At 43.2% G+C, this 23,605-nt stretch overlaps 1 protein-coding gene across 2 annotated transcripts in view; it reads left to right on the plus strand.

Annotated features, from left to right (window-relative positions):
- Nucleotides 1-23,605, plus strand: part of ITGA3 (integrin subunit alpha 3) — an 80,157-nt gene that overhangs the window by 37,518 nt on the left and 19,034 nt on the right. For both annotated transcript variants that reach the window (XM_020794020.3, XM_020794021.3), the window contains exons 2-15: nucleotides 2,982-3,109; nucleotides 5,217-5,299; nucleotides 6,795-7,044; nucleotides 9,226-9,309; nucleotides 10,406-10,610; nucleotides 11,886-12,079; nucleotides 13,983-14,071; nucleotides 14,477-14,610; nucleotides 15,013-15,099; nucleotides 17,222-17,289; nucleotides 18,160-18,296; nucleotides 18,484-18,630; nucleotides 19,898-19,995; nucleotides 20,924-21,089. In XM_020794020.3, the coding sequence (XP_020649679.3) occupies nucleotides 2,982-3,109; nucleotides 5,217-5,299; nucleotides 6,795-7,044; nucleotides 9,226-9,309; nucleotides 10,406-10,610; nucleotides 11,886-12,079; nucleotides 13,983-14,071; nucleotides 14,477-14,610; nucleotides 15,013-15,099; nucleotides 17,222-17,289; nucleotides 18,160-18,296; nucleotides 18,484-18,630; nucleotides 19,898-19,995; nucleotides 20,924-21,089 (1,870 nt within the window). The remainder of the gene's footprint in view (nucleotides 1-2,981; nucleotides 3,110-5,216; nucleotides 5,300-6,794; nucleotides 7,045-9,225; nucleotides 9,310-10,405; nucleotides 10,611-11,885; nucleotides 12,080-13,982; nucleotides 14,072-14,476; nucleotides 14,611-15,012; nucleotides 15,100-17,221; nucleotides 17,290-18,159; nucleotides 18,297-18,483; nucleotides 18,631-19,897; nucleotides 19,996-20,923; nucleotides 21,090-23,605) is intronic.

Consider the following 23,605-nt stretch of genomic DNA (forward strand, 5'->3'; position numbering starts at 1 on the left):
AAAGGTTGGGAGCCTTGGTCTACAGGACAGAAAGCACACCAGCTAATGTTGGGCAAAGCCAGGGGCAAAAGAGGGTATTCATGCACACAAATACAGGTACTTTTACACAGAAGTAGGCAGTCAGAACTTGGCTCAATCCCCTTCCCCTCATTCATTCACCCTACAACTCAGCTAAGGAGGAGGAAAATGCATTGGTGCCCACAAAGGTCATCTATCCTTGCCTCCTGCTACTGCTGTTCTTTTCCTCCCTTCTGTCACCTAGTCTTACAAGTTGTGTGAGGTTGGAAAGTCAAAAGGAGGGGAACACAGATGGTGCCCTTCTCTTCTGCCTCAGGCAAGGAAGCAGGCAGGAGCAGTCTGGATGGGACCCTGTGTTACTTGCTCTCTATTGCAATACTAGCCAGATTGCTTTAAAAAAACCCAAACAAATCAATATTCCAAATCCATTCAGCACAGTTTATCCTCCTAGGTCACTTTTGGGAGCTCCCCTTAAGAGTTTTTCTTTCTTTTTCCTTTCTTTACTTCCTCACTTCTGCAGATTTTACAGTCCTGCCCTCAGGTCTTCTGATATCCCCCTTTTATGTGTGGGTTTTGTTGCTTGGCTACAGAATAATTCAGGGAACAGAGGTTGTTATTGTGTATGGTTCTGTAGTATAAGTAATTGTTGTTGTCGTGGTCTTTAATCTTTTGCACTTTGACTTTAAAATCCCTACGTTTTGTTCTGAGATGTATACAAAGAGTGTGTGTGTGTGTGTGTGTGTGTGTGTGTGTGTGTGTGTGTGTGTGTGTGTGTGTGTGTGTGTGTGTGTGTGTATCTGGTAGTTGCTGAAGCCTTTTGACAATTCCCTTTTTCCTGTTTGTGTACATTTCTCTCTTTCGCTCTCTCATATTTTTTGCTCCTAATGTTTTCTTCCACCATGGCACCTGTCACTGTGAAATGTTGCCTTGGCACGTATTTGCTTGTTTCTGTCTTAACGCAAGAGGTGTCGTGGTCACAATGCTGAAAAAATACAGCTGTGTTTTAAAAATACAATGGAATGTGCATCCCAGCTGCTTCTATAATCAGGACAGAAGTGGTGTTTTGCTAAAATGCAAGAAGCCAAACAGAAGAATAAGCTAGTTGATGGCCCACTAGCAGAGCTGTCTTACCATTAGGCAAAGTGAAGGAGCTATTTTAGTCAGCCAATGCACTGGGGCAGCAGTGGGGGTCCCCCCTGCCATTCGCCTCTCTTGAAGACCAGAGAGGTCTTTTACACAGCCTGTCTTGCACCTCCTAAAATGGCCTGATGCACATAGGTGCAACAGAAGAACTTACCCATCTGTTGAGGTTCAACTGCCCGTCCAATTGACTTCTCTATATAAAATGGAATGTGGAAGTGTAGCGTGGATCTTGTCTTTTGCTTCAAGCAACAAAGTTTCTTTGGCCAATCCTGGTTAGCTGATGCACTGTGATTTCAGGGTGTGTTTGGTCACATTTGAAATCAAGGTAGGCATTGGGATGAAAGAGTGGGTTTCAGAAACCAAACACCAATGTGATATACAGTAGTCTCCTTGGACCCAGAAGATGTGGGTTCCAGTCCCCCACTTAACCATGAAACTCATTAGGTGTGTATGTACATTGTGGAGGGGCTTCTCTTGATCTACACCAGGGGTCTCCAAACTATGGCCAACGGGCTACATCCAACCTGCCTTGCCTTTTTATCCAGCCCGGTGAATGCCACAGGCTCGGGTCCATTTCCTTCAGCCCGTGCATGCGCGCAGTGTGCCCCTCATGCTGAAAATTTTGGAGACCCGTGATCTACAATGATGAGGATATTTCAGTCAAGGGGGTCATGTTAATCATGCCTAATTGTGGTTTGATGTGATGTCAAAATTGACAAACCACAAGCCAAAGTTCAAACAGGACGTGGCTAGCTACAATTCTGCGTGATGCCAGAATTAAGAAAACAGAGTTATGCCCATTGTCCTGTCTCCAGAGGCCACCATGTCTAGAAACTAGATGTGCTGCACTAGTTTGTTTAGAAACTTAAACCACGATTATTGCAAATCATTCTTTGGTTTCTAAACTATAGTTATCGCACATGAGTTAGTGTGCCACTTCTGCTGGCTCCCTGTAAGCTTCCAAACCTAATTCAAGATGATGGCTACTTCTCAGTAATTCCATTAACAACCTAGTGCCGACAGCTTCTAGCCGGTGTTCTTCTGCATAGAAGATCTTTAAGGTGAGGCTTTCACCCATATGAACTGTTTATTAAAGATGATTTTTATTATATGTTGGAAACTGGGTCTTTGATGCAGAGTGCAATTACTTTTCCAAAAGAAAAAGAGGTGACTCCAAGCCTTGGCTGGAACTTGCACCTCTGGGGCTGGGTGTGCTTTCCTACAAGATTTTATGGGGTCGGCAACCTGTGGTCACATTTCTCCTTCTGCCTCTATTTACAGCTCACAACAGGGTTGCCAGATCTCCATCCCTGAATTCACCACATTGGCAAAATTGCTGGATATTTTGTCCATCTGCTCCCCAAAGACTCTTAAGAAGCCCTGTTCTCTTTCTGAAAAGCAGGAATAGTGGCAAATGTAAGGCTAGATTCAGGAGCCACTTGTTCCCTGACATGAAAACTAGACATGAGTCAGCAGGTTGGGCCACCTCAGTGACCAGAGGAAGGCGCTCTGCTTGTGATAACAGAGTTATCTTTCATGGCACATCTTCCAAAATGGAGATTGGCTGGCATTGAAAACTCTGATCCTTGCATTTGATCAGATGAAGCTCTGGTGACTTATAATGTGTGGAATAGTTTTGTGACTTTTGCATTGCCAGGTGGCTGTTCTCATAAAACAAAGTCTGTCCTTTCACCTCTTCCTGACTGCAATTAGAAGAGGAGTCCTATAGTGAAATGGAAAACAGCCAGTGGTTTTAGGAGGTTAAGAACAGTCTGCCTTCTACATTCTCTCACCCAACATGAATTTTCCCTCCTCTCTAGGCTGCTTACTGGAGCTCCACGGGATGTGGCTGTAGAGATGGAGAACAGCACGCGGTTGGGCGCCATGTACGCTTGCCCTTTGACAGCGGCCACTGACGACTGTGAACGAGTGGACATTGAAGTATCAAGTACGTGAACGGCTGCAAAAGAGGGCTCCTCTCTTTTCTTGGCTCAGGGACTGTGAATTTTGGATAAAAGATCAGAGCCCATTTGTTATCTAGCTGACAGAACACAGAGATCTAGTAGGTGTGTGACTGGGCAACTATAGGCAAATGTCTGTCCCTAGATTTCCAGTTACTTATTTGATCTTAAAACTCTTTAGCTGTGTACTAAAGATCTTTGCACACCAGCCTTACTGGGTAGCGCACTCAAATAACCAAAAATAGCAAACAAGACCCTTGTGACTAAGGCACTTTCTTTAGGCATTCTCACCCTTGCCTCCAAGAATCATGCTTGGGTAAAATATAAAATATTTATTTAAAAAGATGTAAATCAAAGAAAATACAAAAAAGATATACTTGTACTGGTTAAATGCAAAGCATCTAGGTATTAAGTAAGCTCCTGTAAGGCTTTCCCATAAAACAATAAAATACTAACTCATAGCTTTACTGCTTAATTACTAGGCTCTTCTCAGTAACTATGACTAAGTCTCCAATTAGTCAACAAAGGATGTAAACCTGTCGTCCATCTTCTTCTCCTTCTCCAACTTCCCCACCCACACCAAAACCCATGTACATTTAAAAAAAACCCCTCCTTTCTATAACTTAAATCAAAGTCCTTTCTTCACGATGTTTTCCAATCAGCATATAGTCCTTTGTTCACAATTCCACACCCATCTTGTAACTTTCCACAACTCCTTCTCTCATCCCAGGCTGGTACACTGGTACACCAGTAGCAAGGAATGTTACGGTTATCAGTCCTGTGAAGTGGCCTTGACTCCTCTTCACAGGAACAGTTAAATCTCTGGTCAAGATGATACACCTGCAAGGCATGGGAAACAAGCACTACAAAACCCATATCCTCACAGACATTTTGTGCTTTCTCCCATTGGCTATACTGCTAAGGGGTTCTCAGAGTTGTATCCATCAGCAATTGTGGAGCCTCCTGCTTATCGTTTTGTGTTGGTTCCTGAAACCAATCTGGCAGTAAAAATACAATAATAGCTGTTTGAATAACTCGTAATGTGATGCTTTTCATGACAGCCAAACTCTGTTGCCTAACACCATAACATCTCTAAACCTACTGCTAATCAAGTTCAGTTGGTGACCCCTGATTTTAGCACTATGAATGATGGAAGAATCTCAATCATCTCCTCTTTCCATCTAGTAACCCAAATGTTTGCCTTTTCTTCTTCAAGTGATTTCTGCTCCCCATTTGTAGAAAAAAAAAGCAAACCATTTGGGAATGCTGTGAAGGTAGTTGGTGTCTATCAAACCTATTTTGCAGGTGAAGTGGTGTTCACCAGTCTGTTATTCTTCACTAAATGTCTCTCAGGTACCCAGATGCAACCCACCATCTGTCAGAAATATTTTTCTTTTATCTATAGCAACTAGAGAGTTTGATTATTTGTTTTAAGTAAGGTAAAGGTAAAGGTTCCCCTTGACAATTTTTTGTCCAGTCGTTTTCGACTCTAGGGGGCGGTGCTCATCCCCGTTTCCAAGCCATAGAGCCAGCGTTTTGTCCGAAGACAGTTTCCGTTGCCACGTGGCCAGTGTGACTAGGGAAGGCTGTTTTACCTTCCCGCCAAGGTGGTCCCTACTTATCTACTCGCATTTGCATGCTTTCGAACCGCTAGGTTGGCGGGAGCTGGGACAAGTGACGGGCGCTCACTCCGTCACGTGGATTTGATCTTACGACTGCTTGGTCTTCTGACCCTGCAGCACAGGCTTCTGCTGTTTAGCCCGCAGCGCCACCACATTCCTTCAAATCCCATGCTCCTTTTCAACATGTTTCTTTGATGGAAATTCTAAAATTGTTCCCCCTTGTGGGAGGAAAGCTGGCAACAAATGGTAAGAAGGAGCCTCTGGATCTTCAGATGTTTTTGGCTTACAACTCCCATCATCAGTGATTGTTGACCTTGCTGGCTGTGGCAAATGGGACTCCCCCCCATATCTGGAAGGCCAAAAGTTCTCTGTCCCTATGGAGGATTGATGGAAGGGAGGGAAGGTTGTAGGAAGGTGGAGCCTGTCCTAACTAGATCCACTCCCTAATCTTTGTCCACTATTTTCTAAACAGGCAACCCCCGGAATAACATTGTTGAAGACATGTGGTTGGGGGTGACAATTGCAAGCCAAAGAACAACATCTGGGAGAGTGATGGTGAGTAAGTCGGCTTGTGGAGATGGGAGGGCTTCAACTGCCCTAACCCTCTCTCCACTAAAACCACTCCTTGGGATGAGGACCTCAGTCCAAGCAGGATCGTAGGCTTTCTCTTGGGAGGAAGTTATTACATGTATTTATTTATTTTTTGCATTGGGTCACTCTTTGATTTTTGTCAATGCTTATGTGCTCCCGTGAGCAGAATTGCATTTTAAGCATACAAAGAAGATGCCACTTTTCTGTTTTTCCCAGTCCCTGTAAAAATGTCGGATCATTTATCCAATGTTATGATACTCCTTGCTCAAATTAAGGAAAACTTAGAAAATACATTCTTAAAAACAAATGTCAACAATTTTGCTTTGTGTGTATTAGTGAAGGGCTTTTGTTCTTTCATTCTTGACTAATAATCTTTCATCATTTGGAATGTTAAATGTAACAACTTGCTTAAATGGATGTTACAGTTTTTCTTACCATTAACGAATTAATTGTTCATTTTTTTTCATTTTAACATTAATGCATTAATTATTTATTCAATGTCAACACATTGCTAGCTCTAATATTTTCAAGATTTAAGACTTATGCAAGATACTTTCTAATTCCATAGTACCATGACATCTGTTCTGTGCATGATCAGAGGAATACTTATATTTTTCTTACACCTTGGGTTTTGGGATTTGTGTTGGGCTACAACCCTGCAGCAGGGGGCTGTGTCCTAAAGCAAACATTCAACCTCCACCGCAGTGAGCCCATTGAATCCATGGGAACTCGGTAAGTCGACACTAACATAGATCCCATTGATTCAGCGGGGCTTCTCTAGATGGGACTAAAAACTGGATTTTGGCCCATGCTGGAAACTAGTTTCTGTCATAGACTGGGAGATTTAAAAAAGGAAGGGCACACAAGCAACAATTGAGGGAGATCCTTCAAAAAAAAATGAAGCCCACCAGAAAAGGAACCTTGTGGTTTGGTTCTTATGGGAGAGACAATCAGCATGGCTGGCATATGGCATTTTCTTTCCAAGGCGCCTGGCTGTCTAGCTTTTGCTGCCTACAGCTCTTTCTTGAATTTCATTTAATTCCACCGAAAATGGTTTTTGAGGCATTTAAAGGTGCTGAGGGTGTAGAGAATCAGAATAGCAACTAGGAGAAATTCGAGGAAGGAGTGGTTCTTTGGTGGGAGATGGAAGGGGGTTACGTGAGGGCCAGGGTAGGGGAAGAGATAAGGAACTGAACACCTAGATGGACTATAGCTGGTACCTCTTTGAGCTTTTTGTTTTATTTCTTTGTTTCATTTATTTCCCACCTTTCCTCCCATGAGCTCAAGGCAGTGGTTGAGGTTTTCCTCCAGCCTGTTCTATCTTTACAACAGTCTTGTGAAATAGATCAGGCTGAGTAAGGGTTTGAACATAGGTTTTATGCGTCTCTGTCCTACATTACATTGCTTCTGCCAGAGTTGGAGCTTGCCCTGTAAAGTCTTAGTGGGTTGCTTTTTCCAGGCTTGTGCTCACCGTTACACCAGGATCTTGTGGTCCGGCAATGAAGGCCAGAGGCGCATGGTGGGGAAGTGCTATATCCGTGGCAACGACTTGAGCCTTCAGGAGGAAGATGAGTGGCAGACGTACCATAATGAGATGTGCAATGCCAACACTGACATCGAGTCGACCGGCATGTGTCAGATGGGAACCAGTGGTGGCTTTACCTCCAACAGTGTTTATTTTGGAGCCCCTGGTGCTTACAATTGGCAAGGTCTGTGGCACTGCATGTCTCACCTCTCTTGTTTTCCTTTTCATGAATGTGACTCAAATAAGTGTTGTAGTTTAATTTAGAGAGTTATAATGGAAGTGCCAGAAATGGTCAAAATTAGAAGGGTGTTTTTTATTGTTGATTTTTTGTTTTTGTAAAAAGAAACATCTCCAGTGGTAAATAGTGATGGATTTAGGCATTTTTGTGGGTAGGTGGAAGAGAAAATTAAGAATACAAATATTGTATTGGAAAGTTGTTACTTAAATAGAAGATCGAGGCAAGATCAAGATTTGGGCATATTAAATTTGCTTAAAGTTGTCAGACAAGAACATTTCAAAAGGCAACAAGTCTCTGATCTCCAAAATGTACACATTTAAATCATAAATCATAATTTGAGACTAATATAATTTTAAAAATCTTTGCTTATACCTTTACCCCAAAATCAAACTTGTTATTTCCAGAGAGTTCTTTGCTTTTAATACTCCTTACTTTTCCAAGTCCTTTCCCGTGAACAGCATCAACCTGTTCTTCATCTTTATAAAAGGTTTTCCCCAAGACTTCTCTTCCCTTCCCCCACCACTGCTCTTGACTTACTCAACATTTTTCCTCCAAGGCTTTTGCTTCCTCCAGCTGTTTCCTCTCAACATCCTTGAACTCACTACCATTCTTCTAGAACTCTGCTTGCCAATCACACCCTTTCTTCAGATTCTCCCTGCTCTTTGCAGCTCATTATATTGCTAGTCTTTTTCTTCCTCCGCAGTTTCCTCAGTTCTTTTCCTCCTCCAGTTCACCTTCCTTCCTTCCTTCCTTCCTTCCTTCCCCCACCCCACCCTCTTGTTCTGCCTGCTTTCTTGCAAGCAAAGGATGATTGTTTAAATGTCACCAAAATAAAGGAAATGCCAAAAAGACCACAAAAGAGTATTCTGATGTACAGTTTGCATAAGATTTAGAAATAATTGTTACAGATCAAAGATAAATATATTTCAGTTTAGTAAGGAAGACTGTGTCCCAGAAACTTGGGTTTCCGGTCAGTTTACGGAACATCATCATCATCATCATCATCATCATCATCGCAATAATTATGTGCCATCAAGTCAATTCTGACTTATGGCAACCCTTTTCAGGGTTTTCCAGGTAGAAGAATACTCAGAAGTGGTTTCCCATTCCCTTCTACTGGGCATCCTGGGACTGTGCAGCTTGCCCAAGGCCACACAGGCTGGCTCTACTCACAGGAGGCACAGTGGGGAATTGAACATCCAACCACATACCTAAAGCCACTGAACTATCCAGCCAGTTACTGACCATAGAGTGATATAATGTTATAATGAGGTAATTTTTAATACTTCACTCTGGGGATACTGAGGAAATAACATTGTTCCTTTTGAAAGTATCATAATGGACTTGGTTTTAACTGCTGTTGGGCAGCTTCAAGGCCTCTCCTCTATTTTCTTTATTCATTTTAAAAAAAAACAGGCATATATTAAACAGGCCCTCAACCAGATGATACTTTTAAATAGAAGATTGTCCTCTGTAAAGTATGACACATGTGACCGTAAGAAGTACAGTGGGGTCTTGACTTGAGAACTTAATCCGTATTGGAAGGCGGTTCTCAAGTCAAAAAGTCTGTAAGTCAAGTCTCCATTGACCTACAGTGCATTGAAAACCGATTAATCCCGTAACAGGCCGTTTTTGTTCCATTTTGGTTTTTTTCTGGTCTGTAAGTCAAATCTCAGTCTGCAACTCAAACCTAAATTTTGCGGCCAGAGAAGTCTGTAACTCAAAAAGTCTGTAAGTCAAGCCGTCTGTAAGTCAAGGGTCCACTGTAAGGCGAATTGCTTTGGGCACATTTAGTAAAAGTCTTTGACCATTTAATGAATTCTCCTCTAGTATACAATGCAGAAGGTGTAGTTTCCGTCAAGAAGTCATAACAATTACTTTTTTTGATGGCACTGTTCATGCTGGCAGAAGAATTCTGGGAATTCATGTCTAGAAAAGTAACTTTACAAAGCTCTCGATTCCAGGCTCACCTTGGCCCGAACAGCTCTCTTTGCAATTAATTCTTGGCTGGGGCCAAAGATTGATCCTTGCTGATAAAGGCAGGTAGAGACAACACAGTCCCAAAGGATGTTGAGAGGTTTTGCTGTATTGGTTTAAAATAAGGCACATTACTTTTGTCTTGCACAGGAACTGGTTATGTGATCCAGCGCGAGGGCTGGGAACAACATGATTTCTCCTATCCCGATGAGAAGCATGGGAACAGCTATCTGGGTAAATATAACTAATTTTAATAATCATAGGCTGGCAATATGAACCCAGCTTCCCTACCATCAGAAGACAGTATAAAATATTTGTTTCTTTGTATGTATGTATGTATGCATGCATGCATGCATGCATGTACCCACCTTGTTTCCCTGAAAATAAGACCTAATCTGTAAATAAGCCCTAGTATAATTTTTTGGGATGTTTTTAATATAAGCCCTACCCCAAAAACAAGCCCTAGTTGAGTGAAACTCTGCCCTCCACCATTGTGCAGCAACCAGAAGAAGATGAGAGGGCCGTATTTGAATCAACTTAGATTGCTGTACATGAAGAAAATAAGACATCCCCTGAAAATAAGCCCTAATGTGTTTTTTGGAGCAAAAATTAATATAAGACTTTGTCTTATTTTCGGGGAAACATGGTATGTATGCATGTATTTCATTTCACTAAAAGATAGGTGGCTTACAAACTTTCCAAGAATAAAAGAAAGATTCTACAGTTAGAATCACATTTCGTTGAAAATCAATACAATCTTTATTAAAAAGTAATAAATCTTTATTAAAAAGTAAGGAAAGTAAGCAGCCTAGAGTGGTCGTATAGACCAGATGGGCGGGGTACAAATCAATCAATCAATCAATCAATCAATCAATCAATCAATCAATCAATATATTATGTGTGAATGTTATGCACCATTTACTGCGGTTTGAAGTTGGTTTAATATCCTGATCTGTTCTGAAGCTGTTACCTTCAATTCAAGTGTTAGTCCTAACTAGAGTAAACTCACTAAATGAATGAAACGTAAGTTGACATAAATGTAAACCCGACTAATTTAATAAATTTATTCTAGTAGGAATTAACAATAGGATTTAGCACATAGATTTCCAGTACAGATACAATGGGAGACTATTGTTAAAAGAAGTCTTCCTTATTGGTTTGCCAAATTATAGGAAGGCAGGAAGGATGGCACTTCAGGTTTAAGACATTTATTCATATCTCATCATATGAAGCTCAGGATAGCTAGTGATGGAGATGGTTGTGGTGATGGGAGATAAAGAAGGACAGAGTAACGTATAACCCCTTCTTCTCTGCCATTTTATAATTTTAGGGTATACCATTGAGGCGAGCACTGCTGTCCTACACAGACAGATTACCACCTTCGTCACAGGAGCCCCCCGCTTTAATCACACAGGAGCTGTTTTCCTGATGGTAAATGGCAGTGAGACACTTCAGAAAAATCAGATGCTCTTTGGAGAGCAAGTGGGCTCCTATTTTGGTAGTTCTGTTGCCCTGGTCGACCTCAACAATGATGGGTGAGTCCTGGCGGTGTTTGCCTCTATTTGACCAGGGGATTGGAAAGGACTATTAAAGGCTAACTGGCCCTACTACCTCAAGTGGCAGGTGCTGGGTGCTGGTGGCAAAGTGTTGAAAGTGAGAACTCTGTACAGTCGTGCCCCGCTTTACGATTACCCCATTTAACGACGAATCCGCTTGACGGTGAGGTTTTTGCAATCGCTTTTGCGATCGCAAAACGATGGTTTGAATGGGGTTTTCCCGCTTTGCGATGATCAGTTCTCTGCTTCGGGAACCGATTTTCGCTTTACGACGATCAAAACAGCTGATCGTCGGGGTTTCAAAATGGCCGCCGGGTGTACAAAATGGCTCCCCGCTGTGTTTAGGAACCATTTTTCGCTTTACAGGCACCCGGAAATGGCCGCCCCATGGAGGATCTTCGCTGGACTGTGAGTTTTCAGCCCATTGGAACACATTGAAGGGGTTTCAGTGCATTTCAATGGGTTTTTTAGTTTCGTTTGACAACGTTTTCGCTCTACAGCGATTTCGCTGGAACGAATTAAGGTCATCAAGCGAAGCACCACTGTACTGTTCTGCATATCCAACAGAGCTTGGAAGGAATATATTGCAGATACGTACTTTGTTGTTTGTAATTCCTTTCCTCGGTAACAAAGGTATAGCTACATTACATTACAATTTAACATAAGGAGAGATACCACCACTCCTTGTGTAACTGTAATTTTAATTTCTTTTATAATTACAGGGGTGTGGCCTTATTAAAAGGTGCAGAAGTATCACATGATTCATATTCTGGTTTATGTTGTACCATATGTTACTACCTTGTGCTGTTCAAGGTGTTCAGGTGATACCAAGCTAGACAGGAGAAGTATGCAATACATACCATTGGCTTTGGCTTGCAATATTCAGTTGTTACAAAACCCACAACAACCATTAGATCCCGGCCGTGAAAGCCTTCGCGAATATATTTAATTACTCTTGGAAAATGAAAAAGAATTGCTTAATGTAACTGTACAGTGTAACTGTAATAGCAACTAAGTATTTTTAAGGCCTTGAAATTCTCTACTTTTAAAAAATAACGTCCAATGTTCTGTCAGCCTGCTGCTTTCAGGGGCACAGAGAATGCTGTCCTCATCACTGATAAAAAGAGAATCAACCCAGTCATCTTTTGTACATAGAATGCCATCTTGTTCTTTGTCTCAGGCAGCAAAATACTTGGGGGTCCCTGCATCCAATATACAGATGACGATTCTTCTTCTTATTTCTCTCTTTGGTAGGTGGAAGGATTTGATCATTGGAGCCCCATATTACTTTGACCGGAAAGAGGAAAAAGGTGGGGCTGTCTATGTGTACATGAATCTCGGTGGGATCTTCCACACCAGCCCAAATCTCACCCTGACGGGCCCCAGCAATTCTTCCTTTGGCCTTGCTGTGGCCAGCATCGGAGACATTGATAAGGATGATTTCCAAGGTTAGGCTGCTTTGCTTTCGGCTTGACTTTATGTTTTGGTGACCAGCCTCTTCTATCTCCTGTCCAGATGCTAACTGTTGGTAGTCAACTCTCTATTGTCTTGGTAGTCTTTAAACTGGTGTTGTCCATTCCTTCAGATATATGAGGTCTTCAACTAAAGGAATATCTGATGGTTGCTGTGGGTTTTTTGGTCTGTTTGGCCGTGTTCTGGAGGTTTTTCTTCCTAACATTTCACCAGTCTCCGTGGCCGACAGAGACTGGCAAAACGTTATGAAGAAAAACCTCCAGAACACGGCCAAACAGACCAAAAAACCCACAACAACCATCAGATTGTGGTGGTGAAAGCCTTTGAGAACACATTAAAGAAATATCCTTTAGTCTTCAAATAGAGGAATTTCCTCTTAAAGCAGGGTAGTTATCCATGCTGCATATCAGTGGAGCCCAGAGTTTTATTGCAGAATAAGGTGCCAGCTGTAGTATTCTTTCTATTGTTTGGCTCTCAGGCAGGGTGAGGAAAATCTTTGCCCTCCAGGTATTTAAGGCCACAGCTTCCCTTACCATTGGCCATGCTGGCCAGGACTTCTGGGCTCAAAATAATGTGGAATCTTAAAATTTGGTTGATTCTTTTAGTTAGCAGAATATCAAGTACAAAAATCCAGCACACATGGAAAATGTGAAGAGAAAATTGCTAAAAATACAGCTTCCAACCCAGCCCCTTTTGTCTGTAAAAAATTACGCTACAACTAGCTTAAAGTAGAAAAAGAAATTACCTTTACTGATAGTTTGCAGTATTCATGCACACAGCCCAAAGCACAAACCAACAGGAAGAGGGGAGGGGCAAATCTCAAGCCCAGGAAAAAGAAAATTTGCTGATTGATTAGTGGGAAAAGACAGTAATATTAGTTTGTGAAAGCTCCTTCCTCCCACAAAACCAGTGTTAGGTTGCATGTGAGATTTTTTAAATTGTTCCAGCACAAAACATATGAAGGGCCTAAAGGTAAAGGTTCCCCTTGACAATTTGTCCAGTCATGTCCGACTCTAGGGGGTGGTGCGCATCTCCGTTTCCAACCCAGTGTTTGTCCGAAGACAATCTTCCGTGGTCACATGGCCAGCGCAACTAGACACGGAACGCCGTTACCTTCCCACCGAGGTGGTCCCTATTTATCTACTTGCATTTTTTGCGTTTTGCATACTTTCAAACCACTAGGTTGGCGGGAGCTGGAACAAGCGACGGTGGCTCATTCTGTCACATGGATGCGATCTTACGACTGCAGGTCTTCTGACCTTGCAGCACAGAGGCTTCTACGGTTTAACCCGCAGCGCCACCACGGCCCTCTATGAAGGGCCTAAAGCTTCACATTAATAAAACAGCAGAAAGTCCATTTACCCCAAATCCTCATTCTGTGAGGAGTTCTGGACCTTTGCCCTGCATGTTCTTCAGCACAAACTGGGGCTCCCAGTTCCCCTGCTCCAGCGTGAGGGGTTTGAAGCAACTTTGTCAAACTTTAGCTTTTCAGCAGAGTTTGGGCAAGTTCCTTTGTTGGACTACAACTCCCAAAATCCCCCAGCCAGCATGGCTAGAGTTGGTTTGCTGAGATTGGCTGTACTGACAGGGAAATCCTGAGGTCCACAAACATAAAATTTCCAGAGTTCAGTGCTGGTCTGCTGGGCCTGCACTAGAAACGCAGCAGAGAAAATGGTTTTTCAGCAGGGGTTGCAGCAAGTCAGGGTCAAAGAGAAGCCCTTTTAAGCCTTCTGGGATTTAGAGTTTATGGCTGGTGATTGGGAATGCTTGAATGCTTGGTTGTGGAAAGGTACTTTAGAAATAACAAGTTATTTCACACATCTACACTACGAGCAAGTCGATATTTCTTTTTCCTTCTTCCCCCTGTTTTCCCCACAGATATTGCCATTGGGGCTCCATTTGAAGGTTCCGGAAAAGTATATATTTACCACAGCAGTGTGGGAGGACTTGTTGATAAACCCCGGCAGGTAAATGACTCCTTTCTCTTCCTCATTGTTTTTATTTGCATGAGGTGAGGAAAATGCTTCTGATGAAGCAGCCTCCTGTTTTCCCAAGGATTTATATCTTTGGCAGTATGGTATAACACAGGAGATGTCTTCCGGCTGCCCTTTTAATGTTCATAACCTCTGAGCATGACTGTGCTGGGTGGGGCTGATGGGAATTGTAGTGTAACAATCTAGGATAGAGCACCAGGTTAACTACTACAATTATAAACCCCAATGGCTCTCTCTCCACCCCACAATCTGCGCTGGGCCACCCTCAGCCCCTGGAGCACTGTCACCACAGAAGGCAAATTCATTCCTTGTTCAACAGAGTTCTTTCTCACCTTTGCAATTGCCCTCAGTCCTCTCTCATTTTATCCATTTCTGCAGATCATTAGTGGAGAAGAAATTGGCCCCGGCATCACCACCCTGGGCTACTCTTTCAGTGGTGGAATGGATGTGGATGGGAACTCCTATCCTGATCTTCTCGTGGGAACCCTCTCTGAAAATATATTGCTGTTCAGGTGAGATGTGCGTGAACCAAAGACTTGGAGAAATAGCTTTCCAGAGACCTCTGTGGGAGAGGTGGGGAGCCCCCATAGGTTTAAAGAAGACTACAGGCAGTTTTCAATCCTAAAATCTCTTTTCTTCAAAAATAAGTGTCAGATCACACAGTAAGGAAAATGTATATTTTTTGGTATCATTTTGGTTACTAGAAACTCTGTTCCTTTAAAGCTCCATGCCAGAGCAGTCAGAATTGCAAATGAAACAAACAAATGTCTTCTGCTTTTTAAAGGAGTTCAACTTTTAATGACATGCTGTCATTGTATACGTAGTTTGAGCCTGAGAGGTTGGGTCTATCAACCGTGAGGTGTTGATTTCCTCCTCCTCTATGCTACCTTCTACTTGTCTCTACCTTCCTGCAGAGCCCGCCCAGTGATCAACATCGTATCCAAGACTTTTACAGTTACCCCCAGCACTCTGGACCCAGCCAAATGTACTAAGGACTCTTGGTAATTGTCTTTGCTCAACATGTTATTGTGCTTGTTTTTTTCTTTTGATCCACTCACTTGACTGCCAGGGCATTTTGGAAGGCATGTGACAGCGCAGATGTTGGGGATATGCTGGGTATATTTAGCCTACAGAAAGGAAGATGAAGGGGAAACACCGCCAGTTTTCAGCCTATTGAAAGAGGATGTAGGAAAGAATTGAGAACAATTGTTTACCTTCCCTACCAAGTATAGGAGGGGCAGTAGTGTTTACATAAGAGAGGAAAAGGTTCCGTTTAATTTTTTTAAAAAACACCAAGCAGTGAAAGCAGGAGAACACATTGGAACCGGCTGTATAGAGAAGCTGGACAGATGTTTTAAAGTAAAGCACCAGAGGTTGTTGGAGTAAGCTTTTGGTACAGAATATCCTGCCCTTAGGAGGGAAGATAAGCTATTGGTTTCCTACTAGGAATATTTACACCTCAACTTTCCTCCATTGCACTAAAAACTGTGAACTTGATGCCTCTTCTCACCATGTAGTCATCACAACAGGCCTGTGAGGTAGGCCAGGCTGACAGACAATGGCTACCTCAGTCTTACCCAGTGAGTTTCATGGTTCAGATTAAGGAATGAAGAGCCGAATCTCCCATTCAGTCCATTCCAGCAAGATGAAGCCAAAAGGACGACAAATCTTTTAACAAAAACGATCTGTTTGGCAGTTGCAAATTGTGTCTGAAGGGGGGTCACCTCCATAACAGAGTTGGGTAATTAATAGGCACCATACCTATATCATTTTAGCAGTGCTAGTAAAGGTATAACCCAGTGCTTACAATTATATTTACTTATAAGCCTACTTTGTTTTTAAATGCTTTGGAAAATGCAAATAGAATACTTTGGAATTTGCAAGTGTTATGCAATGTAGAGGAACCACCAGCTGTGTCCAGTCTGTGACATACTGACTGGCACTTTCAGGGTTAATTAATGTGGGTATGAAACAGGTTTATAATTCAAGCTGTAATGCACAATTTTGGCACCTAAGCACCATTCCCTATCCCCAGCTCTATGTCAAAGCATGGGATGAGTCACCCATGAAAACAAAGGAGAAGAATATGGTCTTCTTTGAAGGAAAGGGAATACAGTAGGACCACAGGATTTGTAGGATCAGTGTCCACGATTTCACTTATCCACGGTCTGAAAATATTAAAAATATTAAATGAAAAAGCCCCAAAATATGTATTTCCACAGTGTAATTACCAGAACCTGCCACTAGAGGGAGTCATAGACCATGCTGTGTACAGTGGTGCCCCACTAGACGACAACCTCGCTGAACAATGAAACCGCAGGACGATGACTTTTTGCGATCGCTATAGCGATTTGCAAAACAGTCATTCTTATGGGGGAATTTCGCTGGATGTCGATTAGGTCCATGCTTCGCAAACCGTTTGTTCGCAAGATGACAATTTTGACAGCTCCCTCCGCGCTCTCAAAATGGCTTCCCTATGCTTTTAGGCCCATTTTTTGAAAGAGCGATTAAAAACAGCTGGTTGGCGCTCAAAAAATGGCTTGCCTATGGGGGATTTTCGCAGGACAACGAGGTATTTTCCCCATTGGGATGTATTGAATGGGTTTCAGTGCATTGCAGTGGGGAAATGCTTTTCGCATGACGATGATTTCACAAGACAGCGATTTTGACAGAACAAATTATCATCGTCATGCAGGGCACCACTGTATAGAGTTCAGTATTATCCACAGTTATCAGCATCCATGGGGAGTTTAGAACCGATTCCCGTGGATGCTGCAGTCATACTGTATTTACGATTTCAAAAAAGGGAAGTAAATAGGTACATGAGATGTAGCTGTGTATTTTCCTAATAACCACAAGTACATTCCCCTTTAGATTTTGGTGCCCTCTTAATTTAGGTATCCTGGAGCAAAACCCCTGTTGCTTCATTGTAGTTACAGCCCTGCTTATACGACGTCCCTCCTTTTAAATGTAAGCCTAGGCCTGTTTTGCTTGTGTTTGGAGGTCTTGGTGCCTATTTTATCTGTGATTTCTGCCCCATCTTACAGTAAACTCATCTGATCATCACCATCTCTCTGTTTCTTTCTTACTCCTTTCCCCATTTCCATGTCTTCTCATTAACAGCATCAACGTGAAGTTCTGTTTTTCCTATTCCCAAAGTGCTGGAGACCCCAATTACAAGGAGACTATCAGTAAGTCAGATGTTGAAGCCCTGGTCCATTTCTTGCCATATCTTTTTGAAGGAAAGAAGTTGAAGGGCTCAGCCACTTAAGCCCCTTGACCTTGACACCTTTCTCCCTAGCCTTAGATATGTATGTGCAAGCTGTGTGTGGCAATATGGAACATGCCCAGGGACGTTCCCATCCTCTTTCGGTCTTGCTCTTTCCTGAATTCCAGTGATGCAGCGTGATACTGCATCCCTGGAAAGATGGGGAACATGTGACCTTCCAGATGCAGCTGAACTATAAATCCCATGATCCCTCACCATTGGCTATGCTGGCTAGGGCTGCTGGGAGTTGCAATCCCGTTAAATCTGGAAGTGAATGTTCTTCATCCCATTGTGAAACATGTCCATTCTTCCAGGAATCCTCTATATTTTGGAGTTCTCTTTGAACTTAATTTAAGCTGGTCCTTGAAACAGCTTAGGCCAGTGGTTGCTTATCCATTAGGGCAAGTAAGACACTGAGCCGCCCCAGTCTCAGGCTGCCCCCCCTTGCCTGCTCCTGCCTGCTTCCTTACCCAGTGACCAAGGCTCTTGTGTATGTGTAAATGAATACTTGCCTGCCGGCTTGTCTATACGGGTGTGTAAGAGCAAATGCTTTTGTATGTGTGTGTGTGTACCTTTTGTCCCTGATCCCACACACCATGGGTTGTTATACCTTTCACAGTGAGCATCAACCTCTTTTGGTTTGGCTCCAGACATAGCTCAGTTGTGCCAGAAAACTCGGGGAAATGTAGTGAAAGAGACGTTTCTCCAAGCACAACCTCAGTTTTCCTGCTGAAACTCGACCCTTCCTCTGATTTGGGTTTTCTTCCTACTTCCTTTTCTCTCCTCGTATCAGAACTGAACTATGTCATAAAGGCTGATCAGGACCGTCGTCCACCTCGAGTACATTTTGCTGGGAGGCAGTCCGCCGTCTACGAGGGAACGTTCTCCATGCCCAACAAGCAGTGCCAGACTCTGAAGGTCCTCCTATTGGTGAGGAGAAGGCAGCCTGGCTGGTAAAATTGGGCAGCAGGGAGGGTGCCGAAGGCTATCTAGTCTGTCCTGGGTGTATCTGCGCTCATCCTCCTCTCCTGTTCCCACAAGACAGAATTCTTCATATTGCACATGATGGCAATTTATTTAAAGTGCTCTCTGAAATTAACTCTCACCTACCCTCCAGGATAATGTGCGAGACAAGCTTCATCCCATTAGATTCTCCATGAACTATTCTCTGAAAGAAGAACGAAGGAGTTTCCTCTTGGGTCTGCACTCCCTTGATGCCTTTCCTGTCTTGAATGAAGATCAGCACCATGAGAATCACACAGAGGTTAGCACTATGTAAAAATTAAAAGGATTCCTGTTGTTTCCCACAAATTCTTTTGCTATGGAGTCTCTGTCTTTTCTAAGGCTGCTTGGGGAGAGGGGCTATCTTGATTCTTGCAAACTGCTTGTCTTCTCTCTAGGTGGAGTGAGGATCCCATTTTTGTCTCATCACATTAACCTTTCATTTCTCTCACAAATGATGCACTGTTTATCAACAGTCTTTTACTGGCTTCTTCTGTTCTTCTGTTCATCCGTTAGAAAATCAGCAAACAGTCCACAATAGTGCAAGAGATCAGCTAGTGATGAGTTGAGGGGGTCTTGCAAATGGGCTGCCATATCATACATACACGCTGAAGTGAGTTGTTATTATTTCTGTGTGTATACAGACGCACTCACAGAGAGAAAGAGTGTCTGTAATGCCTTGTGTCCAGTTTTTCATCATCAGTTGATAGTACCATCATCCAAGTTCCACACTGGCACCATCTGGTGGAAAGACTATTCATCACAATTTTAAAAGCAGACTAAAATAAGAGCATTCATGCTGTACCTATGGCTAGACTGGTTTGATGTAAGCATGTGTCAATATCTATGTCTAGTTATCGTGCAATGGCTTTGGCATGCAATCACATTTCATTGTGTGCCACGTTAAAGTTTTGAAGTGATGCAACCCAATCCAGGGAGTTGCTTTGTGGGGCATCATATGGCTCTAGCTATGGGGAGCAGGACTGACATTGGGGGCCAGCATCAATAGGGACTTGCAAAGGTCTGTATTTAACAGCAGGGGCCCCACTAGGAAATTTTGGAGCTCCTCTGATCAAGTTTCCATCGCCTCCTCCTCCTAGTTGTTCTACCAAGTGCATGGAAAAGTTACATGGGAGGCCTATAACTCTCAGAAACGGATGGATGGATGGATGGATGGATGGATGGATGGATGGATGGATGGATGGATGGATGGATGGATGGATGGATGGATGGATGGATGGATGGATGGATGGATGGATGGATGGATGGATGGATGGATGGGCGGGCGGGCGGGCGGGCGGGCGGGCACACAATTTCATTTGCATCTGTTTTTCTCTAAGGAGCTCAAGGTGGAACACAGCCAGTTCAATCCTCAGGATAGTGTTAAGAGGTTATAAGGTCAGGAGCTGACTCCATGCCACTTAAATGCATCAAGTATGAGGGTGGCTCTGAAGCTCCCTTGTCCCACTCTAGCACTCTGCCTCTACAAGACAGTTTCTGTTGGGCTGACTTGGAAATTCTATTTTCAGATCCAGTTCCAGAAAGAATGTGGGACTGACAACAAATGTAACAGCAACCTGAAGATTCAAGCTGTTTTTCTGAATGATCAGAACAAGAGGCTGCCCAGGTGAGAAAGCACCACTTGCTGATAATAGAGAGGAGTCAAGGGTCATTCCCATTATCCATATCTTGTGTGAACCTGCATGTTTTTTGTGAAAGTGCCAGGTCTTAAGCCGAGAAGATGGGAAACAGTAATCAGAAATAGACTGATCCTAAGCATGAACAAATGTGGATTGCACATAGCTGATATGAATATAAACCCTTGTTGAGTTCTATAGGCTAAAACTGTGCACCACCAAAAATGGGTCTTTCCTGTGGAATTTATCCCAGGAGGATGAAAAGCCTCCTGTTTCAGGCAGCTGCTGAGCAATAGCTAGAACCCTGTCATCCCAAACCAAAAGGGATTTTCTGGTTGCCCAGAAGTTCCTTATAATCCTTCCAATCTGGCTCCATGGGACATAACTCCATTCCTGGTGCATAGGAATGCTGTATAAGATGCTGTGCAGCTCTGGTGGGAACCCTCTGACATGAACTCCCTCCAGCTCACCACTAGGGGTAGCAACAGCAGCACACAGACCTACATGCCCCGAGCATGTCCCAGAAGCTAGACAGGAAGAGGGAGTGGGAAGGGTCCAGGGCCAGCTCCGTAATTGTGCAGAGTGAAGCAAAAGCCTCCAGCCTCCTTTGGCTGTTCCTCCTGAGTTCTCTGGCCATTTTTCCTCCATGAGACAGCTCTGGGGATGCCACACAGCCTGGTTTATTATGCCCCTAAAGCAACCTGCTGCCCTCAGATCTGGCAGAAGAGGTTATCTCATCACCAGTATCAAAACAAGATTCATCTTGAAGTCTGGTTAGGTTCTGTAGGTGGCATGAGCAAGAAATGTAATATCTTGCCATTTGCCTTAGGTAGCAAGTTCTCGTGAGTTGGCCTTGGGTGGAAAGGGAGCCCTGCCATTTACAACCTCTGCTTAAGTGTACGATCTTCCCCATGACAGGCGGAATGGTGTGCAGGTGTTACAATACAGCCGTGATGTCAAGAAACTGAACCTGAGCATCAGTGTCACCAATAAGCCAACATCGCCTACTAATGGAGAGGATGCTCACGAAGCCCTTCTCAACATCACCTTCCCGCCCTTCCTGCTGCCTTCCTCTGTTCGGCCGGTAAGAGATGCTTCCTCTCATGTACGATTGTCTCTGCTACACCAGGGTCCTTCTCTATCAGTCACTTCTCAGAAGCAATGGGGAATCTTGCAAACTCTGCACAAGGGCAGTGGCTCTTCCAAGCATTTGGTTAACGCTGTTCTGCCAGGAATGGGCCATTTGCAGTCCTCTAGAAAATCCAGCCCCTTCATGGATTGCTGCCTTGTCATGGCAAAGGGGCTTGAGTAATTCAGAGAAACTATGGGCTATGCAGTGCAAGGACACACAAAACGGACAGGTCATAGTGGAGAGTTCTGACTAAACGCAATCCACCTGGAGCAGGAACTGGCAAGCCGCTCCAGTATCTTTGCCAAGAAAACTCCATGGACGGGAAAAAAAGATTAAAAGATACGACACTGGAAGATGAATCCCTCAGGTTGGAAGGTGTCCAACATGCTACTGAGGAAGAGCGGAGGACAAGGACAAGTAGCTCCAGAGCTAATGAAGTGGTTGGGCCAAAGCTCAAAGGACACTTAGCTGTGGACGTGCCTGGAAGTGAAAGGAAAGTCCGATGCTGCAAAGCAAAATACTGCATAGGAACCTGGAATGTAAAATCAGTGAATCTTGGTAAGCTGGATGTGGTCAAACAGGAGATGGCAAGAATAAACATTGACATCCTGGGTGTCAGTGAACTAAAATGGACAGGAATGGATGAATTCAATTCAGATGATTATCATATCTACTATTGTGGGCAAGAATCCCATAGAAGAAATGAAGTAGCCCTCATAGTCAAGAAAAGAATGGGAAAAGCTGTACTGGGATACAATCTCAAAAAATGATAGAATGATTTCAATACGAATCCAAGGCAGACCTTTCAACATCACAGGAAACCAAGTCTATGCACCAGCCACCAATAAGGGAGAGGCCGAACTTGACCAATTTGACCAAGACTTACAACACCTTCTAGAACTGACACCAAAGAAAGATGTCTTCTCTTTCTAGGGGACTGGAATGCTAAAGTAGGGAGTCAAGAGATAAAAGGAACAACAGGGAAGTTTGGCCTTGGAATTCAAAATGAAGCAGGGCAAAGGCTAATAGAGTTTTGTCAAGAGAACAAGCTAGTCATCACAAACACTCTTTTCCAACAACACAAGAGGCGACTCTACACATGGACATCACCAGATGGGCAATACCGAAATCAGATTGATTATGTTCTCTGCAGCCAAAGATGGAGAAGTTCTGTACAGTCAGCAAAAACAAGAGCTAGAGCTGATTGTGGCTCTGATCTTCAGATTCTTATAGCAAAACTCAAGCTTAAACTGAAGAAAGTAGGAAAAAAACACTGGGCTAATCAGGTATAATCTAAACCAAATCGCTTATGAATACACAGTGGAAGTGAAGAACAGAGTTCAGGAACTCGATTTGGTGGACAGAGTGCCTGAAGAACTATGGATGGAGGCTCGTAGCATTGTACAGGAGGCAGCAATAAAAACCATCCCAAAGAAAAGGAAATGCAAGAAAGCAAAGTGGCTGTCCAACAAAGCCTTACAAATAGTAGAGAAGAGAAGGGAAACAAAATGCAAGGGAGATAGGGGAAGTTATGGAAAATTGAATGCAGACTTCCAAAGAATAGCAAAGAGAGACAAGAGGGCCTTCTTAAATGAACAATGCAAAGAAATAGAGGAAAAGAATAGAAAAGGAATAAACAGGGATCTGTTCAAGAAAACAGGAGATATTAAAGGAACATTTTGTGCAAAGATGGATATAATAAAGGACAAAAATGGTAGGGACCTAACAGAAGCAGAAGACATCAAGCAGCGGTGGCAGGAATACATAGAGGAATTATACCAGAAAGATCTGGATGTCCTGGACAACCCAGACAAAGTAGTTGCTGACCTTGAGCCAGACATCCTGGAGAGCGAAGTCAAGTGGGCCTTAGAAAGCATGGCTGACAACAAGGCCAGTGGAGGTGAAGGCGTTCCTATTTAAAATCTTGAAATATGATGCTGTTAAGGTGCTACACTCAATATGCCAGCAAGTTTGGAAAACTCCGCAGTAGCCAGAGAATTGGAAAAGATCAGTCTACATCCCAATCCCAAAGAAGGGCAGTGCCAAAGAATGCTCCAACTATTGTACAATTGCCCTCATTTCACATGCTAGCAAGGTTATGCTCAAAATCCTACAAGGTGGGCTTCAGCAGTATGTGGACCAAGAACTCCCAGAAGTACAAGCTGGATTTCAAAGGGGCAGAGGAACTAGAGACCAAATTGCTAACAGGCGCTGGATTATGGAGAAAGCCGGAGAGTTCCAGAAAAACATCTACTTCTGCTTCATTGACTACGCAAAAGCCTTTGACTGTGTGGGCCACAACAAACTATGATAAGTTCTTAAAGAAATGGGAGTGGCTGACCACCTTATCTATCTTCTGAGAAATCTATATGTGGGACAGGAAGCAACAGTTACAACTAGATATGGAACAACTGACTGGTTCAAAATTGGGAAAGGAGTATGACAAGGCTGTATATTGTCTCCCTGCT

This window comes from Pogona vitticeps, chromosome 6 (genome assembly GCF_051106095.1).
Source record: "Pogona vitticeps strain Pit_001003342236 chromosome 6, PviZW2.1, whole genome shotgun sequence".
NCBI classification, from domain to species: Eukaryota; Metazoa; Chordata; class Lepidosauria; order Squamata; family Agamidae; genus Pogona; species Pogona vitticeps.